Source organism: Littorina saxatilis, linkage group LG16, assembly GCF_037325665.1.
Source record: "Littorina saxatilis isolate snail1 linkage group LG16, US_GU_Lsax_2.0, whole genome shotgun sequence".
In the NCBI taxonomy this organism is placed as follows: domain Eukaryota; kingdom Metazoa; phylum Mollusca; class Gastropoda; order Littorinimorpha; family Littorinidae; genus Littorina; species Littorina saxatilis.
Genome location: NC_090260.1, coordinates 48,974,261 through 48,998,646, shown reverse-complemented (window position 1 = coordinate 48,998,646; position 24,386 = coordinate 48,974,261). Strand labels below are relative to the sequence as shown.

Sequence of the window (24,386 nt, the reverse complement as noted above, 5' to 3'; positions counted from 1 at the left end):
ATAATGTGTGTTACACTTCAGTGTATGAACACTGACAGTGGTCAGAGAAGTGACCAAAACGATGTGTTGGTTGCAGGACTAGGGCTAAGAGATGCAATAATGTGTGTTACACTTCAGTGTATGAACACTGACAGTGGTCAGAGAAGTGACCAAAACGATGTGTTGGTTGCAGGACTAGGGCTAAGAGATGCAATAATGTGTGTTACACTACAGTGTATGAACACTGACAGTGGTCAGAGAAGTGACCAAAACGATGTGTTGGTTGCAGGACTAGGGCTAAGAGATGCAATAATGTGTGTTACACTACAGTGTATGAACACTGACAGTGGTCAGAGAAGTGACCAAAACGATGTGTTGGTTGCAGGACTAGGGCTAAGAGATGCAATAATGTGTGTTACACTACAGTGTATGAACACTGACAGTGGTCAGAGAAGTGACCAAAACGATGTGTTGGTTGCAGGACTAGGGCTAAGAGATGCAATAATGTGTGTTACACTACAGTGTATGAACACTGACAGTGGTCAGAGAAGTGACCAAAACGATGTGTTGGTTGCAGGACCAGGGCTACGAAACGGCCAAGAGGAGAGGAGAGCTGGCCAGGAGGCCCTCATCCCTGGCTGGAGTGGATGTCACCGCCGACCCTAAGGTGCTCAAACACTGTCTCAACATGGTTTTTTTTTGACTCCCCAGAGTAATCAGGAGAGCCTTAGGAATGAGCCGTGTTGGCCGTGTTTTAGACAAAAAAGTTAATGTTGAGGTTATCTCAGATGGTTTTTTTAAGCTAAAGCTTTGAAACTGTGCACACTTCTACTTGTTCTAGGGTTTGATGATTTTCCCACATGACCCTCGTCAATTTTTCGTGTCACGGCGGGGTCATGTTCGATTCCTTAAAATTTAACATTGAGGATTTCTCTGATGTTTATGAAGCTAGAGCCTCCAAATTTCACACAATTACAGGTATTGATGATCTTCAGACATAACACAAAATTACCTTGGTCAAATTTCAAGGTCACAACATAAAAAAAGTTTGCTTGTGAAGATCAATCACTTCTAAAAAATATCCACAGAGCCATCAAGGAAATAATCTCCACTTCATCAAAACTGGAGAATGTACAAATAAAAATAAAATGACTTGATGGTTTCTTTGTGTGCGTGTACAGAAGATGGAGGACATCGACGTAGGCCTACTGCTGAAGATGCAGATGAAGGTCAAGGACCTTGAGAAGGAGCGGGACCGACTCAACGATCGACTGGAACGCTACGAGGAGGAGGGCTCGCAGATAGGAGGAATCAACACCGACTCTGCCTTCGACGCTCTCAAGGTGAGAGGGGCTTTGTTCGTCGGTCGTTGTTAGATTTTAGTGTTGGGGGGGGGGGGGGGGGGGGGGAGGTAATGAGGGAGTGTGTGTGTGTGGGGTGGGGGGGGGGGGGGAGGGAGGATATGCCTGCGTGCTTGTCCCTTCCAATGCATCCAGGAGTGAGTGATTGCATGTCAACCTATGGTTGAAGTAAAAAAAAAAAAAAGGGGGGGGGGGAGGGGGGGGAATATTAGTGAAAAAATGCTTCAAGGTATTGCCAAAAGTGCAGGGGGAGGGAGAAGGGAGGTGGTGATGGGAGGGGTATGTCAGACCTGTTTACCCTTACTATTTTGGAGTAATTTATTACTATTTTGTAGGCTTTTGGGGGGGAAAATACTCCATTTGAGTCCAGACTACGATTTTCAAATGTGCTTCAAATTAGGTTTGTGTTGGTAATGTTGTTGTTTGTAACCACTAGGTTACTACTTTGGTCATCAGATTACTATTTTTTGACTTGACCATTACTCTTGTCAAGTGTTGGGGGTAAACAGGTCTGGACTATGTGTGCAAAAGAAAATCTCCAAGATGTTGTGGACAGTTTTCCATGTACATCAAAATATGCATGCGCTGCACATGACTTAGTTTTGAGTGAAGTGGTTTCCCCCAGAGGGTTGTGGTGCTTTGCATAGACTGGTGACAGTGCCTGCCCCATTGCTAAAGTTACGGAAGTGAGATTAAGGCTTCGCTTGAATTGCCACCAAGAGCTCTTCTTGTGCATTTCTTTTCATTTCATTTCTGGGCGTCAAATCGGTGTTGGCATTGTTTGTAAATCGTTTGCTCATGCTCACTTTCTTTGCTGTTCAAGTTTGTTTCTGTGTCCTTCTCCTTCCTCTCTTTCCTGTGGTCATTCCTTTCTTTGTTTTTTGTTCTTTCGTTTTTGTACAAGCTTTCTTGTGTTTCAACATTTTGTCCACATCCTTTAACCCCTTCACTGCCACAGTATAACAGCATTATCCGAACAGTCTATGGGAAAGAAATGTGTTTAGAACCCCTACAAATACTTGGACAGTGGTTACCTCCCATTTAGTTTTCAGAAATGTCCTGAAATGTTGTTGACACAAATCCCACGTGAGATACGGTTATGGGCGTAGGACAAACCGAAAATGACCACGTATTACATACGGGGTGGGCAGTGAAGGGGTTAAGACAAGGTCACCGTCAGTTTCAGTGTTCCTAGTTACAGTGGAACCCCCCTTTTAAGACCTCCTAAACTCTAAGAAAATCAGGCCTTAAAAAGGACGGAGTCTTAAAATACAGCTAAATTTGATTCCGTACTTACATCATACAGTGATGGCGCTAGCAGACCTGGGAACCCATACGATTTCGCCGTAATTTGTGCTCCTTTTGTCTAAAATACGATCAGTACGGTCGGTTGAAAAAAAATACGACAAGAACAATTCCTAGACAGCTTTTCTTCACGAGCGCATCCCTATCTATTTACTGGGGGGCTGTTTATTTTAATGATTAAAAATAACTGTAAAACTCGGCATTTGATCAATGATTGCAGCTTTTGGCATTCAACATTGAAGGAATCATTAGTTTTAACGGTGCAACGGACGCGTGCCAAGCCTGTTTGAATCATAGATGTTCACATGTTGTGTGGAGTACGCTCATTTTTCTGAAAATACGCCAAGTTTGTTTGAGAATACTTCAAGAACAAAACAAGGGTTCCCAGGTCTGCGCTAGTATTTTTTCAAACCGGTACGCAAACTTTTATGATGCAAACAGTCCAGAAAAAAACCGGTAGGCTGGTCATTGGAACCAGTAAGAGTCCAACTCAGAGTACTGGTTTTGTTTTGTTTTACCATCGAAAAAAAACCGGTAGATCTAAAAAAATCAACCGATAGGTCATACCGGCAGCCAATTTTGTTCCGGTATTTTCGTGTTTCAACCGGTGAAATAACAGTAATTACCGGTTATCGCCAATACTGATCATACCATCCTGAAGAAGGCAATTTGTCGCTGCCGGAATATTGATAAAGAAAGTACTAATCTGGTTACTGCTGTGTCCTCTGTGTAAATGAACGGCGAGTATTATCATATGAACAAAAAAATTAAAAAATCATTTAGTGTTAACCGAGGAAGTCTTCAAAATTGGGGGTCTTAACACTTTGTACCTATGTTGACTGTGCTGCAGCAGGTCACTCAGAATTGTAGTAACTGTGTAGAAACTGTGTATCAACACGCTGGAATGCAGGCGTTAGAAGGACGTTACAGGAAGCGACTGAAGCTAACAGTCTAAGCGGATATATCCGTACCTGGTCAGACAGAGCCATATGTGTGGGTACGGATATATTACGGATAAATGAGTTAAGAGGGGGGCTCCAGTCTGTAGCATTTGGTTTGTTGTGGATGGTTTTGGCACTGCATGCTGTACGATTGCTGGTTCACGCCTTGCTTGCACGACAGAAACAAATGGTCAACTCGGAAGACGTGCAGCTGCTTATCAAAATGCAAAAACGCGTCAAGTATCTGGAAGCCACCAAGCAGAAGCTGATGGACGAACTGGACGAAAGAGACGACCGCGAAGAAAAAGCAAATTATGACGGAGATTTTGCTTTCCATAGTCTGAAGGTAGCTTTGGTGGCGATTGAGTTTTACTGCTGTGCTACAGAACTAACACGGTGTGGGGTTCTCTCAGTAAGATGGCTTGCCAGTGCTAAAACTTATAGTTACCATTCCGAAAATTAAAATGATGATAATTATGTTCTGTGTAATTTACAGCAATTAATGTCAACTGACAGTGGTGATTATTAATGTTCAATTTAATATCATATTCTTACTCCGAATCACATTAGCATTGAGTCACCTGAGATGCTTATCACTGAAAAACGCTTACCCGGCTAAAGAATTTAAAGGGAAGCAACCCCATCACCAAAACGAAAGTGAAAGTAGCTTTGGTAATGGGCCAGTACACCGGGAGTTACCTCCCATACGGGTGTATGCCACGTCACTTCCTCTAGGAACACGTGCCTATTATCATACGTCTTTTTCACCTCGGAGAGGACGGTTCACTTTTTGACGCTCTGTGGCTGACCTTGTGTGTTTGAGTGACACCCGCCGGCCACGTTACCCAGCTTGTCTGCTCGCCTTGCCTACAGTTTGGTGAGCTCGTTCCCGTTTGTTGTTGGTTGTTTGCGCTGTTTCGTTACTGTACGTTGTCCGTTTTTTACGGACTTGTGTGTCAGTGACTTGCGTGTTTCGCCATTTTGTTGTGTGAGTTAGTTAGCTAACTCGTGTGACTTTGCTAGTAGCTCTGCGTGCCCTCTTTCTGTTTGGGCAAGTGTAGCTTTAGTATTTTGTTGACGCGTAAGCGTGTGTGTTTACTGTGTTTTCAGTCGTTTTGACTTACGTTTCAGTAAATCTTTTTGGCTTTGCCACGTGTTGTTGACGTTTGTGTCAGTGTCTTGCGTGTCGCCATTTTGTTGTGTGAGTTAGTTTTCTAGCTCGTGTGACTTTGTTTGTAGCTCTCCGTGCCTCTGCTTGTGGGGCAAGTTTAGCTATAGTATTTTGTTAACGCATTAGTGCGTGTGTTTACTGAATTTTCCAGTCGTTTAGACTTATGTTTCAGTAAATTTTTTCGCGTTGCCACGTGTTGTTGTCAACATGTCTGATTCAGACAAGCGCCGTGGCAAGTCGGACCCCAAGGGGAAAATTAAGGCTAAGTCTTCCTCTTCCAAAGCAACGTTACTTGTTACAGACCAAGAGCGTAACACTTTGTTGGCTGTACCAATTTCGGCGCCTAGCGCTGTTACTACTTCTGCTTCTTTTGCGGCGCCTAGCGCTACTGTTACTTCTGCACCTGTCTCTACATCGGAGACTTCGTCTTCTTTGTTAGCACCTGGACAAGGTGCGTTGGTTTCCTCTCTGTTAAAGTCACTGGTTCCAGAAATCCGCAGCTTGGTGCAGGCAGAATTTCAGCGTTCCGTCGCCAGCAGTTCGGCGTTTCCGGCATCTGGCAGTGACGTCCGGGCATTGGCTTCCGTGTCTTTGTCCTCCACTTCCGGCTTGGAGCAGCGTCCTCCCTCTTCAGCGTCGGTTGGTAAGCAGAGCTGGTCCGATAGCCCTCGTGAGGCGCCTGGACGTTCTCCTTCGGGGGACAGCTCTTTCGCATCGGGTCACGACCGATACCTTGCTGATCTTTCATTTCCGGCGATAACCTACGAGGCCCCGGACTTGTTCGAACAGCGGCGGCAGTCGGTTTCGACTGCCGCATTTCCGGCACTTGCCGGAAGTGATGATCCGTCCGCTCCGGCACGCTACGGCGGTCGCGGCAGGATGGAGTATTCACTGACTTCCGGTCCTTCCGGATCGCGAAGTCAACCAGTGCAGTCTTCACTTCCGCATTTTGCGGTTCCGTTGACTACACTTCCGGTTTCGGCCGGAAACGCTTCTTCCTCTTCTGGTGGTTCCTTCCGGATACCAGATAGTGGATTACAGCGTGCGCCTTCCGGCTTTCAAGCGCCTAGGCTTGAGCAGGCATCACTCCACTCAGTCGGGGGAGTGACGTCAGCTCATCCAGCTCCGGTTTTTGCGGATGGTCGTCCTGCTTACCCTTTACCTTCACAGGATTTTGGGCGGCAGGATGACGTTAGTGCTCAGGCTTTTCCGGTTTCCGGTTTGCCAGGGCATGCTTCTGCTTCCGGAACTGGTGACTTCGGTCATGGTTCCACGTGTGACTATTCTGATGCTCCATCAGTGGTCAGCGAGGAGTCGCGGGGCGTGTTTCCGTCGAAGCTCAAGTCTGTTCTTGACGTCGCGGCGGAAGTAACGTCTCGTTATTTTCCTGAAGGGGTGGTGGCTGCGGACTCTTCCGCATCATTCGTTCCTTCTGCCATGGCGGACTTCCGGCCGGCACAGGAGGATGTTTCTTCCTTCCGGTTCGCCGAGTCTCCGTCAGTGGCTTACCAACTTTCGCATTCACTGGTTCGTCCAGCACATGCGGGGAGTGGTATTCGGCCAGTGCCTGTTCCGTTACTGCTTCCTTTTGGTCCAGTTCCGGAATCAGCTCAGCAGTGGGTGGCTTCAGCTGCCCAAGCCTCTTCCTTCGTGCCTACGGTCAATAGGAAGCTTGGCATGCCCAATCAGAGCCAGAATTGGCTGGCGTCTTTTGCACTCCCTAGGGCTACCCTTCCGGTTTCCCGGGAATTGCTGCCTCTTCTGACTAAACCGATCAAGCGTGATTCGGTTTTGCCGGTTTCCGAGGCTTCCCTCCTCTCTGCTGAGGAGGTTGGACGTCGGCAGATCGAACTGTCCTCCATTGCGGAGACTCTCGTTCGGGCTCTGTCTCGGGCATTGACCGATTCGCTAGTTCCTTTCACTCTCAGTGAAGAACAGAATGCGGACGATGTCTCTGCGCTTTTGGCCGCATTGGCCAAGGTCAATGAGGAACAATTGCGTCTTTCCTCCCTGCAGTACACCCAAGCGGTACTCTGCAGGAGGGATCTCTTCCTCTCGCAGTCCCAATTCACGGAACTGGCTACTAGGGAGACCTTGAGAGTCTCCCCGGTCTCAGAGGAGTCTCTCTTCTGTCCGCTGGCACTGGATGCCAGACAGAAGGAGATTCAGTCAAACAAGGACAGTCAGTTCCTTGACTACACTCTGAAGGGGGTGAAACAGTCTCAGCCTTCTAAACAGAAGCAGGCTCAGACATCGTCTAACCCCAAGCCAGCTCAGAAGCGGCAGGCTCCGCCGGCCGCTCGTGGTGGGAAGAAGAGGACGGCATCGGGGAGGGGGCGTGGCGGCTCTGGAAGTAAGCCACACCCCCAATGAAGCGCTCCCGATCTCACCTCCCTCCCGCCCTCCACCTTGGTGATGGCGGGAGGCCCCTTCCGGGCACTTTCTCGTTGGATGTCGGTAGTAGACAGCCAATGGATTGTGGGAGTGGTGAGATCGGGCTTCCGTCTACTCTGGCGGGAGGAAAAGGCGCCTCTTACCCGAGTGCCTCCGCGGTTCAAGCCCCCCTTCTCGCAGGAAGCACGTTCCGTCTTGCAGTCGGAAATTGCCTCCCTGGAGCAGAAGGGCGCGGTGGAGAGAGTTCGGGTCCACAGCTCCCTGGGATTTTACGGGCGTCTGTTCGCTGTTCCCAAAGCATCAGGAGGATGGCGTCCCGTGTTGGATTTATCTCTCCTCAATACTTTCTTGAGGGAGATAAAATTCAAGATGGAGACGCCAGCCTCTGTCCGAGACTCTCTCCGCCCAGGAGACTGGGTGACCTCGATCGATCTCACGGACGCATACTTTCACATTCTTATGCATCCGGCCGACCGGAAATGGCTTCGTTTCCGGTGGGGAGATCAGATCTACCAGTTTCGCGCACTCCCTTTCGGGCTGTCTCTCGCACCATGGATTTTCACCATGGTGGTGAGACAGGTCTGTGCACTGGTGAGGTCCCAGGGTATCCGTCTGCGGGCTTATCTGGACGACTGGCTCATCATGAACCAGTCCCAGAGCGGCTGTTCGCAGGATACCCTGACGGTTCTTCGAGAATCCAACTCGTTGGGGTTCTCGATCAACCGGGTAAAGTCGGAGCTGACCCCGTCACAGACATTCACTTATCTGGGGATGTCTTTCGACACGGTCGCTTGGACTGTCCAGCCTTCTCAGAGAAGGGTGGACAAGCTCCAAGCCCAGATTCGCTCCACTTTACCTCTCCTGATGGCTTCCATCCGCTCGCTCGCCTCCATCTTGGGGCAGATGGAGTCTATGGCTCTTCTGGTTTCACTGGGCCGGGTCCACAAACGTCCGCTTCAGTTCGCGCTGAAGCCGTTTGTGGACTCTCCTCTGGTGGACTGGGACGCCCTCATCCCTTTGCAGGGATGGTTCCAGTCTGCGACCCTTCCGTGGTTGGACACGGAGTGGGTCTGCAGAGGTGTTCCGATCGTCGTGCCCCTCCCCGACCTGGACCTCTTTACAGATGCGTCCAGGGAGGGTTGGGGGGCACATACAGATCTTCAGACTACTTCCGGTCTGTGGACGACGGAGCAGTCCTTGTGGCACATCAACTTGCTGGAGCTAGAGGCAGTTGCTCTAGCTCTGGCCAAGTTTCTGCCCTCCCTGTACGCCAAACATGTTCGTCTGTTTACAGACAACATGACAGTGGCGGCGTACATCAACAAGCAGGGAGGCTCGCGGTCCCCGTCTCTCTCGGAGAGGGCTTGCGAGATCCTGGTGTGGTGCTTTCAGCATCATATCACGATCTCGGCCAGGTACCTTCCAGGGAGGCTGAACACTTTGGCGGATGCGCTCAGTCGTTCCGGTACAGTGCTTCAGTCGGAGTGGACGATCACTCACGGGGCACTGCTTCGCCTTTGGGCCCAGGTCCAAAAGCCTCTGGTGGACCTTTTTGCCACAAGGTACTCAAAGAGGCTTCCGGTGTTCGTCTCGCCATTCCCGGACCCTCAGGCATGGCGAGTGAACGCTCTGGACTTTCCCTGGACGGGTCTGGAGGCGTACGCCTTTCCTCCCTTTCCGTTACTCAGCCGAGTAATCCGGAAAGCGGAGATGGAGGAGCCGGCCCTTCTTCTTCTGGTCGCTCCTCTGTGGCCGTCGCAGGTCTGGTTTCCAGATCTTCTTCGGCTCGCCCAAGGGCCCCCCATTCCTCTCGCACTCGTGCGAGGGGAACTAGTGCAGCCCCGAACAGGCATTCCACACGAGGAGCCCAGTCTTCTGAAGCTTCACGTGTGGAAGTTGTTCGGGACTCGCTGAAGCGCTCTGGGGCGTCGTCTTTGACTCTGGACTTGGTGGCTCGCTCGCATAGAGCGTCCACCTCTTCAGTTTATGCTTCCCACTGGAAGGCATGGACTGCCTGGTGTTCAGCTAGAGGGGTGAGTTCGGTGGCTCCGCGCTCTATTCAGGTCGCTAACCACCTCTCTTTCATGTCTTCGCAGGGCGCCTCAGTCTCCTCGTTGAGGGTCCGGCGCTCCGCTATCTCGGCGACTCTTAAGCAGATTGGTCGTTCTGTTCGAGTCGGGGGCGTTATAGCTGCAGTCATTAAAGGGGCTGCTCTTAAGGAAGCTAAAGCTCGTTTGCCCGCTCCCAAGTGGGACTTGTTTTTAATCCTGGAATTCCTTCGTTCTGCGGATTTTGAGCCTTTAAGCGAGGCCAGTCTGTTCAATGTCACTCGCAAAGCGCTGTTTCTCCTTTTGTTGGCTACGGCCCGACGGGGTAGCGAGGTCCACGCCCTGTCGGGTCAGCCTGGAGATATCTCCTTTGAGCCGGACGGTTCCGCATCTTTGCGTTTCCGGCCTGATTTCCTGGCCAAGAATCAGTCTCCGGGGCAGGCCTCTCCGCTGGTTAGAGTTAAGGCTCTGACCAGCGCGTTGGCCCCGGATGACCCCGATTCGGTCAATTGCCCTGTGAGGGCACTTCGTCTGTACTTAGCCCGGACTCAGCCGATTCGGTCTAGTTCTCAGAAGTTGTTGTTTATCTCTCTCCTTACTAGGCGCGAGAAAGATTTGTCGAAGGTAACGTTGGCCCGGTGGGTGTCCTCGCTCATCAAGCAGGCTTATGAGTGGAGTCGCACAAAGAGGGGGGGGGTTATGCCCTCCTTGCCACTTGACTCGGCCCGAGCCCATGAAACGAGGGCGTGGGCATCCTCTCTGGCAGTTCTGCGCTCCAGACGTCTAGAGGAGGTGCTGACAACTGCGTATTGGCGTTCCGAAGATGTTTTCATAAACTTTTATCTTCGGGACGTCACAGCTCTTCGACAGGATGGCTCCAGAGGCCTTCCAGCGCTCATAGCAGCAGGCCAGTTCCTGTCCAGAACTTGATGGTGAGTTTTGATTCATTTCTAGCCCACCGCCTTGTTGATGTTATCTGCTAATGTGATTCGGAGTAAGAATATGATATTAAATGGAAAATTTCCTAAATAAATTATCATTTAATTAATATACTTACCCGAATCACATACTGTATTCCCTCCCACCTGCCCCGCTTATGGTTTTAAGATTTTTTTTAAAGCCGTATGATAATAGGCACGTGTTCCTAGAGGAAGTGACGTGGCATACACCCGTATGGGAGGTAACTCCCGGTGTACTGGCCCATTACCAAAGCTACTTTCACTTTCGTTTTGGTGATGGGGTTGCTTCCCTTTAAATTCTTTAGCCGGGTAAGCGTTTTTCAGTGATAAGCATCTCAGGTGACTCAATGCTAATGTGATTCGGGTAAGTATATTAATTAAATGATAATTTATTTAGGAAATTTTCCATTTTGGCCTGTGTATTCTCGCCCAAACCGACTCAAGCTTTGAACACTCCCAAGCATATGCGTTTGAGTCTGATTATCGCTGTAAATTACACAGAACATGTGATAGTTTAATTTTTCACTTGAAAAATAGAAACCCAAGCTTTTTGGTGCGATAAGCTGTCACTATGGCTTATCAATTAGTGCCAAAACCAGGTAACTAAAATGTTCACGTCAAAACGACAATGTTCAAAAGAAAAGTCAGCACTGATTGGTTTCATGTACATACAAAACGCAGGGGCGTTTTAACCAATCAGTTCTGAATAACACAACATGATTAAACATGATCAACTGATAAGGCCAAACAAAAATATATGTTGGTTTTAGGTTTTAACCCGACCGACCCTATTTTTTCCCCTCGATCCTAAATCTTTTTTTTTCATTTCTCCAAAAAACGACACTTTTGGCACATTTGGCGAACCATACCGAAACTAAGGGAAGTAACCTCCTTTAAAGTCTACTAAATTAAAATGTTTAAAAAAGCAGACGTTTTCTCATAATTTTCACATGAACATTTTAAATACAGTATCTGGTTTTGGCGCTAGTAAACTGTCATATTTCTCTGCTAAAACTTAGAATGCTTTCCTCACTTGGTTACGGTTTTTGCTCGGCACAATGCTGGCATTTCTTTGGCTTAACACTTTCTACCCCACCTATGTTGACCAAGTTTTGTTTTAGCCGAGACCAGCTGTGCTGCAGCAGGTCACTCAGAATGGTAGTAACTGTGTAGTAACTGTGTATCAACACGCTGGAATGCAGGCATTAGATGGACGTTACAGGAAGCGACTGAAGCTAACAGTCTGAGCGGATATATATATATCCGTATCTGGTCAGATAGAGCCTTTTGAATGGGTACGGATATATCCGTACCTAGGAGACAATGAGTTAAAGAAACATAGTTGGCAAAAGGAACAATTAAACTTCTGCTGACTTTGAAGCTGAGTTAATTAATTCATTATCTATTTTTAATCAGAAACAACTTATATTTTGCGTACTCTTTTTTTCCCTTTTTTCCGTTTTTTTAAGCTTGGTCTTTATTTATTATTTTACTAATGATTTATTTATTTATGCTTTTCCTCTTTACTTGTCAATCTCAGAATGTGTATGAAAGTTCTGTTAGTCTCTCTGTTACTGTCCTTTCTTTCTCCTTGCGGTTGTACCAATAATAGGAAGATGATGTCTATCTTAACTTTGTCTGTCTGTTTATTCAACTTGTATCTTCATACACACGTATTCGTTTTGTATTGAAAATGTTGCTTTTGTAAGATTTTTTAATTGTATTTTGTATACATGTATTGTTAATACTTTGTTTTTTTCTTCTTTTAAAAAAACCCTGTTCTTGTAGCTTTAAAGCAAACGACAGTGCTTGCTAATAATGTTAATTCTACTTGTTACTTAGGTCTTAATGGATTGCCAATTTTATTTTGAAATATGCGTTTGGCCTCAGAGTACAGTGTAACAGAAAAACACTTGAGGTAGTATTAAGTTTTTCTTCTTCAGTTTTGAATTTTTTAGATTCCAGATGCTGGTTGGTTAGGTTAGTTCAGGGTAAGTTTGTTAATTTCTTAAGTATTGCAAATATTTGGGTAAGGGCGCTAAGTCAAATCATGAGCATTTCAGTAGATTCTTTTGTAAAATTTGATAACAAATCAACAACAGATAAATTGCTAACGTACTTCGAAAATCAAGAATAAAAAACAAAACCCAGTTGGTGATTGGAATGTTTAATTCTAGACAACATGAAACGGTCACTTGTCGTACGTAGATCCCTGCGCCTTGAGTCCGAGTCTGGAGATACGCGCGCGATATAAGACTTCATATAACATAACGTAACGTAACGTAGCGTAACGTAACGTAACGTCGTCCTAGCGGTCTTTGAACGGCACTTCAGACAAACATGAATAACAATGAGATGATGAACAAGAAGAGAAATTAGCTCAGCTGTTTGTTTGTCCGTCGACTTGAAGCCCACTAGGTCGACACCAGGGCATGTTTTGGTGTGTTTATGATTACATGTATAAACAATCCAAAAACTTTGTTGCTGTTTTGTTTGTTTGTTTTTATTTGTGAAATTCTACTTGTTCCTTCTGTTAAAGATGTCAGAATAATGGCACTATTGTGGTCTTCCTTGGAATTTTCTGCGTTGTCAATCAATCAATCAATATGAGGCTTATATCGCGTGTATTCCGTGGGTACAGTTCTAAGCGCAGGGATGTTTTTAATTTTTTATGCAATTTATATCGCGCACATATTCAATGCCGTGTGAGATGGAATTTTTTTACACAATGCATCACGCATTCACATCGGCCAGCAGATCGCAGCCATTTTGGCGCATATCCTACTTTTCACGGCCTATTATTCCAAGTCACATGGGTATTTTGGTGGACATTTTTTTATCTATGCCTATACAATTTTGCCAGGAAAGACCCTTTTGTCAATCGTGGGATCTTTAACGTGCAGTGTAGTGTACACGAAGGGACCTCGATTTTTCCTCTCTTCCGAAAGACTAGCACTTGAACCCACCACCAAGGTTAGGAAAGGGGGGAGAAAATTGCTAACGCCCTGACCCAGTGTCGAACTCGCAACCTCTCGCTTCCGAGCGCAAGTGCATTACCACTTGTGAAGCATTCCTGGCTGACTATTTTTTTAACATGATGTCACTGCTGAAATAAGCAAATGATAGAATTAGGTATGTGTTGTTATTGGTTTTGTTTTTTTTATGTTCTGGACCTTTTTTTAAACACAGTAAATGAATATCAAATAACCAAAGGGAAGTAATCGCTCTTAATGCATAAGACATGTGTAATAGAGTAAGCGAGAGTTGTACGGAACCTTTTCTCCTGGCACCTGAGAGAATAACAAGCATTGAAATGAACAAGCGACTGTCATCCTCACTAAAGGATGATCACCGCAAGCTCATATGCTCATTCTCTAAGGCACTCCAACTAACACCTACGTACACAGTCATATACAAGAACCTTCTTTTATTCTCGACCGGACTTAGTCCTTTGATCAAGACTGGTTTAAACAGAACAAACACACAAATAAATGAAATCGGACTTGAGCAGCACACTGTTGTGCCAGTCATAATGTGATAATCCCCTGCACGTACACTGCATTTCATTTGGAAAAGTGTGAACACTGTAATTTGAAGTGTGTCTAGCATTGACTTTTTAGCATTAACGCTTTTGTCTGTTTGTGCTAATGCTAAAATTCCGGTTCTTATCTTTAAAAACTTTTTTCGTGTAGAAATATGGCAATGGTTTAATAGTCCTCAGATGATGTTATTGTCCAATTCAAAATGTGAACATGTATTATTTTAAAAATCCCTAATTTACAGTCCTGAATTTCTTCTGTGTTTTTTCTCCTTTCTTTTGCTATTATCTTTTATTTTGTTTCTTCTCTTCTTCTTCTGCGTTCGTGGGCTGAAACTCCCACGTACACTCGTGTTTTTTGCACGAGTGAAATTTTACGTGTATGACCGTTTTTTACCCCGCCATTTAGGCAGCCATACGCCGTTTTCGGAGGAAGCATGCTGGGTATTTTCGTGTTTCTATAACCCACCGAACTCTGAAATGGATTACAGGATCTTTTTCGTTCGCACTTGGCCTTGTGCTTGCGTGTACACACGGGGGTGTTCGGACACCGAGGAGAGTCTGCACACAAAGTTGACTCTGAGAAATAAATCTCTCGCCGAACGTGGGGACGAACTCACGCTGACAGCGGCCAACTGGATGCAAATCCAGCGCGCTACCGACTGAGCTACATCCCCGCCCTTTATTTTGTTCAAGTTTAACTCTTTTAAGTGCTTAAAAAACAACAACCGATTATTCTTTTATAACTGATCTTGTATTATTTGTGTTAATCTTGTGTAGTTCTGAAAACAGTGTGCATTTCTGTGTGTGGATGTGCTTGTTACACTTGTGTGCATGTCTTTTTGGTATCTCGTATAAGATAATTTATTTACCTTGTATGACATTTTTGACTCGCCTGAGTAATTGATGAGTCTGAAAACTGAGCAGTGTCCATCTATAGGGACAGCCGGCCGGCCGGCCCCAACCATTTAGGCAGTGATATTCCCTCTTTGGGGAGCTGTAAACTGAGTAATTGAATGTTGTTTTAGATGCAAGAGCTGGAGAATGAGAACGACAAGCTGAAGCGAGAGGTGCAGCGCCTGATGAAGGCCATTGCCGAGACAACCAACTTTGGCGACAACGGGGGCCAGGTGTCACCCGCTGCCAAGGAGTTCTTGGGTGAGCATTACTGTCGTCTTTTTCTTGTTTACACCTGCTAGAGCAAAACTGTCTGTTAGATATTGTTAGATATCACCATTGTCATTGTTGTGTTTTTGTTGTTCAACTATAACTTGATAGAGCGAAGTTGCTTGTTTGAAATCTGTTGTGTATGTGTGTGATATTATGTCAGTTGGTATTTGTTGCTGTAGTTACTGTGCATGAGTTTATAGAATTTTGCTTGATTTGTTTGTGAGTAGGTGAGATATATGTGTGATAGTTTGCGTGTGTGGACTTGATGTCTATGTGTAATTTGTGTGTGGATGTGATATCTGCATGATATCTGTGTGACAGTGATATTTTGCATGTGTGGGTGTGATATCTGTGCAATATCTGCATGATATATGTGTGATATTTTGCGTGTGTGGGTGTGATCAATCTGTGCAATATCTGCATGATATGTGTGTGATACTAGCTGTGTGTAGGTGGGATACAAGCTGTGTGTAGGTGTGATATATGTGTGGTACTGGCTGTGTGATACTGTTTGTGTGTAGGTGTGATACTAGCTGTGTAGGTGTGATATCTGTGTGATGTTAGCCGTGTGTATGTGTGATAGCTGTGTGATATCTGTGTGCCATTAGTTGCATGTAGGTGTGATATCTGTGTGATACTAGCTGTGTGTAGGTGTGAGATACTAGCTGTGTGTTGGTGTGATACGTTTGTGATGTTAGATGTGCGTAGGTGTGATATCTGTGTGATAGCTGTGTGTAGGTGTGATGTCTGTGTGATATCTGTGTGCTGTTAGCTGTGTGTAGGTGAGATATCTGTGTGATCTATGTGTGATACTAGCTGTGTGTAGATGTGATATATGTGTGATACTAGCTGTGTTCAGGTGTGATATCTGTGTGATACTAGCTGTGTGTAGGTGTGATGTGTGTGATACGAGCTGTGTGTAGGTGTGATATCTGTGTGCTATTAGCTGTGTGTAAGTGTGATATCTGTGTGCTATTAGCTGTGTGTAGGTGTGATATATGTGTGCTATTAGCTGTGTGGAGGTGTGATATCTGTGTGCTATTAGATGTGTGTAGGTGTGATATGTGTGTGCTATTAGCTGTGTGTAGGTGTGATATCTGTGTGCTATTAGCTGTGTGTAGGTGTGATATCTGTGTGCTATTAGCTGTGTGTAGGTGTGATATATGTGTGCTATTAGCTGTGTGTAGGTGTGATATATGTGTGCTATTATCTGTGTGTAGGTGTGATATCTGTGTGCTATTAGCTGTCTGCAGGTGTGATATCTGTGTGCTATTAGCTGTGTGTAGGTGTGATATCTGTGTTATACTAGCTGTGTGTAGGTGTAATATCTGTGTGATGCTAGCTGTGTGTAGGTGTGATATCTGTGTGCTATTAGATGTGTGTAGGTGTGATATCTGTGTTTTACTAGCTGTGTGTAGGTGTGATATCTGTGTGTTTTGCATGGCTCTCTCCTCTCTACTTGCCTGGGCCACCGCGCTATGCCTCGGCCCCGCGCTGGCCCTTCTGCTCGCCCTTCTCTTTACCCCCCTCCTCTCCTAAATACAGATTCTGAAGCTGCCAATCGACGGCTGCAAGTGGTAAAGGGTAAGAATAACGACCTTGAAATGACCTTGCAATGACCTTGCAAAATCTTCACATCCCAGGGGCGGTGTGCACTATGATAAGAAGGGCCCCAGGTGGTTTGGAACTAAGCGTTGGGTTGGATATGTTGAAATTTATGTTCGTTTTAGATTTCAAAATATCTGAACCGGTGCATTAGGTCCTACCCAGTTGGGCTCCTTGTGTGTGTGTACACCACCCCAGATGCACCCCGAATCCTAACTGTCTGTGACTGCATAACTTGCCAGTGTACTCTCCTCCAATGTTTGAGTTGACACAAATTGCTTGATTATCTGATGCCTGAAGATATGACTCACCTGTCATGGAAGAAGATTGTTTGATGACTAAAGTGACCTTGAAAGTGCTTGAGATCTTGATCACTGCTGACCAGGTTCTGGCCATTGGAGTATGAGTTGTTACACTTAAGAGTTATATGCCTTGCGCAGTGATGGCGCTAGTATTTTTTTCAAACCGGTACGCAAAGTTTTATGATGCGGAAAAAAACGGTAGGCTGGTCATTGGAACCAGTAAGAGTCCAACTCAGAGTACTGGTTTAGTTGCTTTACCAGCGAAAAAAAAGGTAGTTCTAAAAACCAACCGGTAGGTCATACCTGCAGCCAATTTTGTTCTGGTATTTTCTCATTTCAACCGGTAAAATACCGGTAATTACCGGTTAATGCCAATACTGTTGCGTTAGATGTTCTCCCAGATTTGCACAGTTTATGTATTTTATTCAAAGATTGCACAGAATGATCTGCGCATGTGCATTGCTCACAATCACAGCAAATTGTTAATCAACATTCTTATGAACATTAAGGGATCTGGAACTGTGATGATATCAGATCCAGCTTTCCATCCCTGTAAGCCGGATATTCATTGGCACTGAATTGTTGGTAAAAAGACTTCGCGAAGTTTGTTTGTTTGCTTTACGCCCAGTCGACCACGACCTCGCGCCCCCTAATTGGCGTAGAGGCACGTCCCCCGGGTGGTGGATGGGGGAGCCTTCTCCACTAACTTCTGAGAGAAGGTTGCATCACTCTCGATGCCGTGAACCTAATTAGGATCTTTTTCTTGTTTCTTTATTTCTGCCTCCCCAAAGTCCTTTTATTTTCCTTTTCTCACCCATAAAATTCTTCACTTATTACCCTTGTTAAGTGGTTCTTGTATAGAATATAGTCAATGTTTGTAAAGATTTTAGTCAAGCAGTATGTAAGAAATGTTTAGTCCTTTGTAGTTGTACTGGAAACTTGCATTCTCCCAGTAAGGTAATCTATTGTACTACGTTGCAAGCCCCTGGAGCAATTTTTTGATTAGTGCTTTTGTGAACAAGAAACACTTAACAAGTGGCTCTATCCCCTCTCCCCCCTTTCCCCGTCGCGATATAACCTCCGTGGTTGAAAACGACGTTAAACACCAAATAAAGAAAGAAAGAAAGTCGACCACGAAGGGCCATATCAGGGCGGTGCTGCTTTGACATATAACGTGCGCCACACACAAGACAGAAGTCGCAGCACAGGCTTCATGTCTCACCCAGTCACATTATTCTGACACCGGACCAACCAGTCCTAGCACTAACCCCATAATGCCAGACGCCAGGCGGAGCAGCCACTAGATTGCCAATTTTAAAGTCTTAGGTACTTCGCGTAGTCAGCTTTGGGCTCAGTTAAGGAAGCCCTTCACAGCGTCAGTCACAAGTACCAGGTAGAAATAGTAGATTTATAATCATCAGTTGCACTTCAGGCACATTCAAATTTGACCTGTACAAGTGTATGCATTGTCTGTGATCCAATACCTTCCCACCCTAGCTCCTTGCAAGCTGATAAAGTAATTGACATTTTCTGAAAATAACTCTGTCAGGATTTTGTATGTGCTGTGGAAGAGTTATGCCCCCTGACAGTGAGGCAAACTAGGGCACGACGTACGCCACCATCCAGTGAGGCAAACTAGGGCACGACGTAGTACGCCACCATCCAGTGAGGCAAACTAGGGCGCGACGTACGCCACCATCCAGTGAAGACAAGCGATCTACGTGATCATAGCAAATGATGAGAACAAGAATAAGAAGAACAAGAGCTTCCTTGAGTTATACTTTATCCCCTCGATATAATACCGTTTCTTTTAAAAAATATGCACATCGGAGATCACGATTTGATGTGGTAACGATCGCTGGCCTGCAGTGATTCACAGCTCAGGACCACCCGTATTGCTTGTGATCACGTGAGTTTGGGAAAACGTGCATGCTCAGCAATTACTTCAGGCCATCGATCGGCAGCAAATTGTGAGCTCCAATGTGCATATATTTTTTTAAGGAAAGGTAAGCTTATCGGCTGGACATTGCAGAGTCATACACATCAGAGATATTTATTTGACGTAATTGCCTTGATTGCTTGTCTTCACTGGTCGGCAGTGCATCGTTGTTCATGTCTCACTGTCAGGGGGCGTCACTATTCGACAGCCATTAGACAAACGCCAACAGACTTATTTCAAACCTTCGTCTTTTGTGAAAGTGTGTTTGATAAGATTGCACCAAAAATCACCTTCCCATGTCACTGTCCCAAAGCCCTGAATCACTTGGGATAGTAATCACCGTGAGATTTATATCCTGCTGTGTGAACATCTACTCCCCCCCCTCCCCCCATCCCACGTACCCAACCCCCTGAAAAAAGAAGTCAATCAGCACAAATATGAATATTCACCTCCCTCCAATGCAGATCAACACTCAAGAGATGGAAGATACAGTGATAATATCGTACCTTTTCCCTATGCACTCTATACCCCTCACTGGCAGAGAACAAGTGAAATAACTCTGTTGGAGTTTTTATGGACTGACAGAAGAGTTGTGCCATTTATAATCTTGCTCAGTTGGCATGCACACACACGGGGCAACTGATAATTCATGCAGAGAGGCGTGCAATCAGGGTACTGGCACTCAGTGAAAAGCGAGCTGAGATATTCGTATGTTAAAAAAAAAAGCATTATATTGAACAGATGTTGCACAAAATGTACACCAGAGCTCAAATTGTTTCATTGTGACTGTGTACCTGATAGATCACTTAATGGCTCAACTAAAGGTTAGTTGTTTTTTTTGCCTCATAGTTTTCAAGGGACACAACTCTCCCACAGTCATTTAAACCCTGACAGAGTTATTTCCGAAAAATGTCTCTCATTAAGTAATTGAAGACATCTGTGGAATGATTGGAAGAATTGTTATGAGGCGTATCACATGAGCAATTCCAATTATTATGATGAAAAGCTCTTTCATCATTCTGTTTCTAAGACAGTAAACAAAATGTTGCATGGATGTTAGGATTTAGATGCATTTAACTCAGCCCTAAACCTGTTGCAGCAAGTGACAGATAGTTAGAGACAGTGAGGGCTGACTCTCAAATAATTATATGCATATTTTGTGATGACAATTATTATATTGCTTGACAACAGACTCTGTTGGAAAGAACAAGGATTGTTGATAGAGACGTTTCTGTGATAGTTAACTCTTGTCCTATTAGTGTCACATAAAGATGAAACTAAGCTGTGAAAGATATTACCTGCGTGTTTTCTTCAAGGGCCATTACTAAATATTTCAAAGCATTTATCTTTTTTCTACTGAAGCAAAATGGGGACTGTATTGTTTTTGTTTTTTTACGTTGTGGTTTTTGAGTCACTTGAGAAAAAGTGACTCTATGTAATCGGTCAGTGTTAGTCTGTCCGGCCGGCCGTCCGGCCGGCCGTCCGGCCGGCCGGCCGTAGACACCACCTTAACGTTGGACTTTTCTCGGAAACTATCAAAGCGATCGGGCTCATATTTTGTTTAGTCGTGACCTCCAATGACCTCTACACTTTAACGATGGTTTCGTTGACCTTTGACCTTTTTCAAGGTCATAGGTCAGCGTCAAAGGAAAAATTAGACACACCACCTTAACGTTGGACTTTTCTCGGAAACTATCAAAGCGATCGGGCTCATATTTTGTTTAGTCGTGACCTCCAATGACCTCTACACTTTAACGATGGTTTCGTTGACCTTTGACCTTTTTCAAGGTCACAGGTCAGCGTCAAAGGAAAAATTAGACATTTTATATCTTTGACAAAGTTCATCGGATGTGATTGAAACTTTGTAGGATTATTCTTTACATCAAAGTATTTACATCTGTAGCCTTTTACGAACGTTATCAGAAAAACAAGGGAGATAACTAGCCTTTTCTGTTCGGCAACACACAACTTAACGTTGGGCTTTTCTCGGAAACTATAAAAGTGACCGGGCTCAAATTTTATGTGAACGTGACTCATTGTGTTGTGAATAGCAATTTCTTCCTGTCCATCTGATGCCTCATATAATATTCAGAACTGCGAAAGTGACTCGATCGAGCGTTTGCTCTTCTTGTTTTGAGTCACTTGAGAAAAAGTGACTATGTAATCGGTCAGTGTTAGTCTGTCCGGCCGGCCGGCCATCCGGACGGCCGTCCGGCCGGCCGTCCGTAGACACCACCTTAACGTTGGACTTTTCTCGGAAACTATCAAAGCGATCGGGCTCATATTTTGTTTAGTCGTGACCTCCAATGACCTCTACACTTTAACGATGGTTTCGTTGACCTTTGACCTTTTTCAAGGTCACAGGTCAGCGTCAAAGGAAAAATTAGACATTTTATATCTTTGACAAAGTTCATCGGATGTGATTGAAACTTTGTAGGATTATTCTTTACATCAAAGTATTTACATCTGTAGCCTTTTACGAACGTTATCAGAAAAACAAGGGAGATAACTAGCCTTTTCTGTTCGGCAACACACAACTTAACGTTGGGCTTTTCTCGGAAACTATAAAAGTGACCGGGCTCAAATTTTATGTGAACGTGACTCATTGTGTTGTGAATAGCAATTTCTTCCTGTCCATCTGATGCCTCATATAATATTCAGAACTGCGAAAGTGACTCGATCGAGCGTTTGCTCTTCTTGTTTAACAGGGGAAGATCGGGCATCAATCAATTTAAAGCATTTATACATGTGTAAGTGCTGTTGAGCTAACAGGAGGCATAAATAAAGACTACTAATTCATTGACACCCCCCCCCCCCCCCCCCCCCCCAACTTTCAACAGAGAACGAAAGACAGTTCTGAGAGTACAATGTTATGCCTTACTCATTGTTTTCATCGTCATACACAATAATCCCTTTTCTAAAGGCAGGTAGTATATGTTGGTCAAGATAATACACACAGAATACAGGTGTCCTCGATTGTGAGTTGTCCTCCCATTGGAGGGGACTAAAATGGCAGGCATTGCGACCAATTCCTGAAACTGTTGAGTGAGCCTGAGGTATCTCAGTTGGTAGAGCACTGGACTTGTTGTGATCCTATAGCAGGGCTAACATCTTTCCGGTTCTCGCCAGAAATCCGGTTTTTAAAACTGTTATAAACCAGAAAATCCGGTGTCTTTAAAGTAAAACTTGTATTTTTATTATTTTTTTGTTTGGATGGTTGAGAATACTTTTTGGTACTAGGAGAGGCTGTCCTTCAATGCCTCTACAAGAAATTAAAAAAAAAGCCTCAACTTCTGGGGGGGCGTTGTCCCCCAGACCCCCTAGCTGGCCGTTGGCCCCGCCATCGTGGACCCTGACCTTTCAGGTTTTTCACTTATTTTTGGTGTTAGCCCTGCTATAGGGTCCAGTTCAGGCTGGGACAGACACAAGTCAACTTTATGTGCAGACTCAAAGACGGTATCCATGTCCCACCCCTGTGTCACCACAGTGGCACGTATTGGTCATTCGACCAAAAGTGTAGGTGACTGATTACACCTAAACACACACACACCTGGGTAGCGCGACTCTTGTTGCTGCTAGCTTTCCTCTGGGAGGGAGCGACCCCAATTTCCCAGCAATGAGATGATGAAGAAAATGAAAACTGTAGCATCCCATTGTGACTTGCAGACCAATTTGAGGCGATGACAGATGAGCTGGAGCGACGCAGGGAGGAATGTCTCCAGCTGCGAGCCATGATGGCCGACCGCCTCATCACCACGCACAGCATCGGCAAGGAGTCCTATGGAGGTACGTTGGGTACTCAAGTCAGCCTTCTTTTTTTTTAAATAATAAAAAAAATGAATTGATTTAAGGAGATGTGACTTAATCTGAACAAGTCACAATTTCTACAAATTATTCAAAACAGTGTGAGACTTTGGCAGATTTCATTATTATGCATAAAGAGTCGTAAGATGGGTACACAAGTCATTTTTGGGGGTCTTCTTCTTCTTCTTCTTCAGCGTTCGACTATTTTTTGGGGTCAAATTTGTTGAAAGTAGTTTAGGATGCAGTACTGGTAGAAGGGCTGACGGCGGTATTTTGAAGATGATTGCAGGTTTAAGAAATATTAGTCTACTAGCAAGAATACTCGGCTCTGCCCAGCTCACTCCGAGATACAGCCAAGTATGTAACCATGCATGCCCATTTAATGATGCACAAACACACACACAGAATGACAAATATATATCAGATTACGTATTCACAACATTCCCCAGGAGTCTTACAGAGATACATGTTGTAGTCACAATTCTTTTTTTGGGAGGGGACGAAGCTCAGTTGGTAGCGCGCTGGCTTTGTAGCCAGTTGGTCGCTATCAGCATGGGTTCGATCCCCACGTTCGGCGAGAGATTTATTTCTCGGAGTCAACTTTGTGCAGACTCTCTTCGGTGTCCGAACACCCCCGTGTGCACACATGCGCACGAAAAAGATCCCACGTTCACAGCGAAAGTCTCAGGGCTTGGAAAACACAAAGACACGCATGCATCATCTCTCGTCTCTGATTATCATGATCGTATTTCGATACTTTGACGAGACAAACCCAATGCTGGTGTGTCGAAGAAGATAGCCACAGCGGGCTTGTTCGAATCAAAGTATCACACCATATCTTCAGCGTATTACCAGTACCTGTCCCAATATAGACCAGTTGGTCTAAGAGGACGTTAAACCCTAATAGTCAGTCACAATTCTTTTTCTTCTTTTTAATGTGTTGAAAATACTTGTAATAGATGTTAATCCAGAAATTGTTTTGCCCATAGTCTATGCCAGTGAGAGCTATGAATTGACTTTGTGACCTTTCAGGTCATGATGACATCATCAATGAGGACAATGAACTGGAGATGGCCTACAAGACCCAGAAAGATCTCAACAGGTCAGCCATCCCTGTTGTTACTGTCTGTGGGTCTTTCTTTGTCTCTTTCTTTGTCTCTGTTAATTATTCTCTTTGTTAAATGTCTGATTGTTAAATGTCTGTTTGTTCGTTGTCTCGAAATTGTTCTGTTTGTCTCTTTGTCTCTTTGTTAGTCTCGATGTTAAATGTCTTTTTCTTTGTCTCTTTTTTTGTTCTGTTGTGTCTAAATTGTTCTGTTTGTCACTCTGTTTATTTCTTTGTTGTGTATCTGTAATGCGGCTGTGGCTGGTTGGCTGGTGATGATGTAGGTAACTGGCGTTGTTGAGGGGAAAGGGGGACTGCATAGACATGGCGGCCTGGTGTAGTTGGGTGGCCGCCAGTGATGTTTCAAATGTCTCTACAGTATCAGTGGACATTGGACAGTATCGTTGTGCAGTGTGTTCCACTCGTGTGCTGTGCGTCCTGATTGTTGCTGGACGGTTGATTGGTTGGTTGCTCTGTGGGTCCTGATTGTTGCTGGACGGTTGATTGGTTGGTTGCTCTGTGGGTCCTGATTGTTGCTGGACGGTTGATTGGTTGGTTGCTCTGTGGGTCCTGATTGTTGCTGGACGGTTGATTGGTTGGTTGCTCTGTGGGTCCTGATTGTTGCTGGACGGTTGATTGGTTGGTTGCTCTGTGGGTCCTGATTGTTGCTGGACGGTTGATTGGTTGGTTGCTCTGTGGGTCCTGATTGTTGCTGGACGGTTGATTGGTTGGTTGCTCTGTGGGTCCTGATTGTTGCTGGACGGT

General features: G+C 45.1%; 1 protein-coding gene across 1 annotated transcript; it reads left to right on the top strand.

Moving 5' to 3' along the window:
• Nucleotides 1-117: 117 nt before the first annotated feature.
• LOC138950046 (unconventional myosin-Va-like) lies at nt 118-24,107 on the top strand. The gene is made up of 6 exons (XM_070321829.1): nt 118-646; nt 1,161-1,322; nt 14,725-14,854; nt 22,379-22,498; nt 23,549-23,644; nt 24,034-24,107. The coding sequence occupies exons 1-6, from the start codon at nt 542-544 to the stop codon at nt 24,105-24,107; spliced, it is 687 nt and encodes a 228-aa protein (XP_070177930.1). The 5' UTR covers nt 118-541.
• Nucleotides 24,108-24,386: the final 279 nt, after the last annotated feature.

Excerpts from the sequence above, each read along its gene's own strand:
- LOC138950046 (XM_070321829.1), top strand. The coding sequence starts at position 542 with ATGTGTTGGTTGCAGGACCAGGGCTACGAAACGGCCAAGAGGAGAGGA. Across the intron at positions 647-1,160 it reads ATGTCACCGCCGACCCTAAG|AAGATGGAGGACATCGACGT; the intron begins GTGCTCAAACAC and ends GTGCGTGTACAG. Across the intron at positions 1,323-14,724 it reads CTGCCTTCGACGCTCTCAAG|ATGCAAGAGCTGGAGAATGA; the intron begins GTGAGAGGGGCT and ends ATGTTGTTTTAG.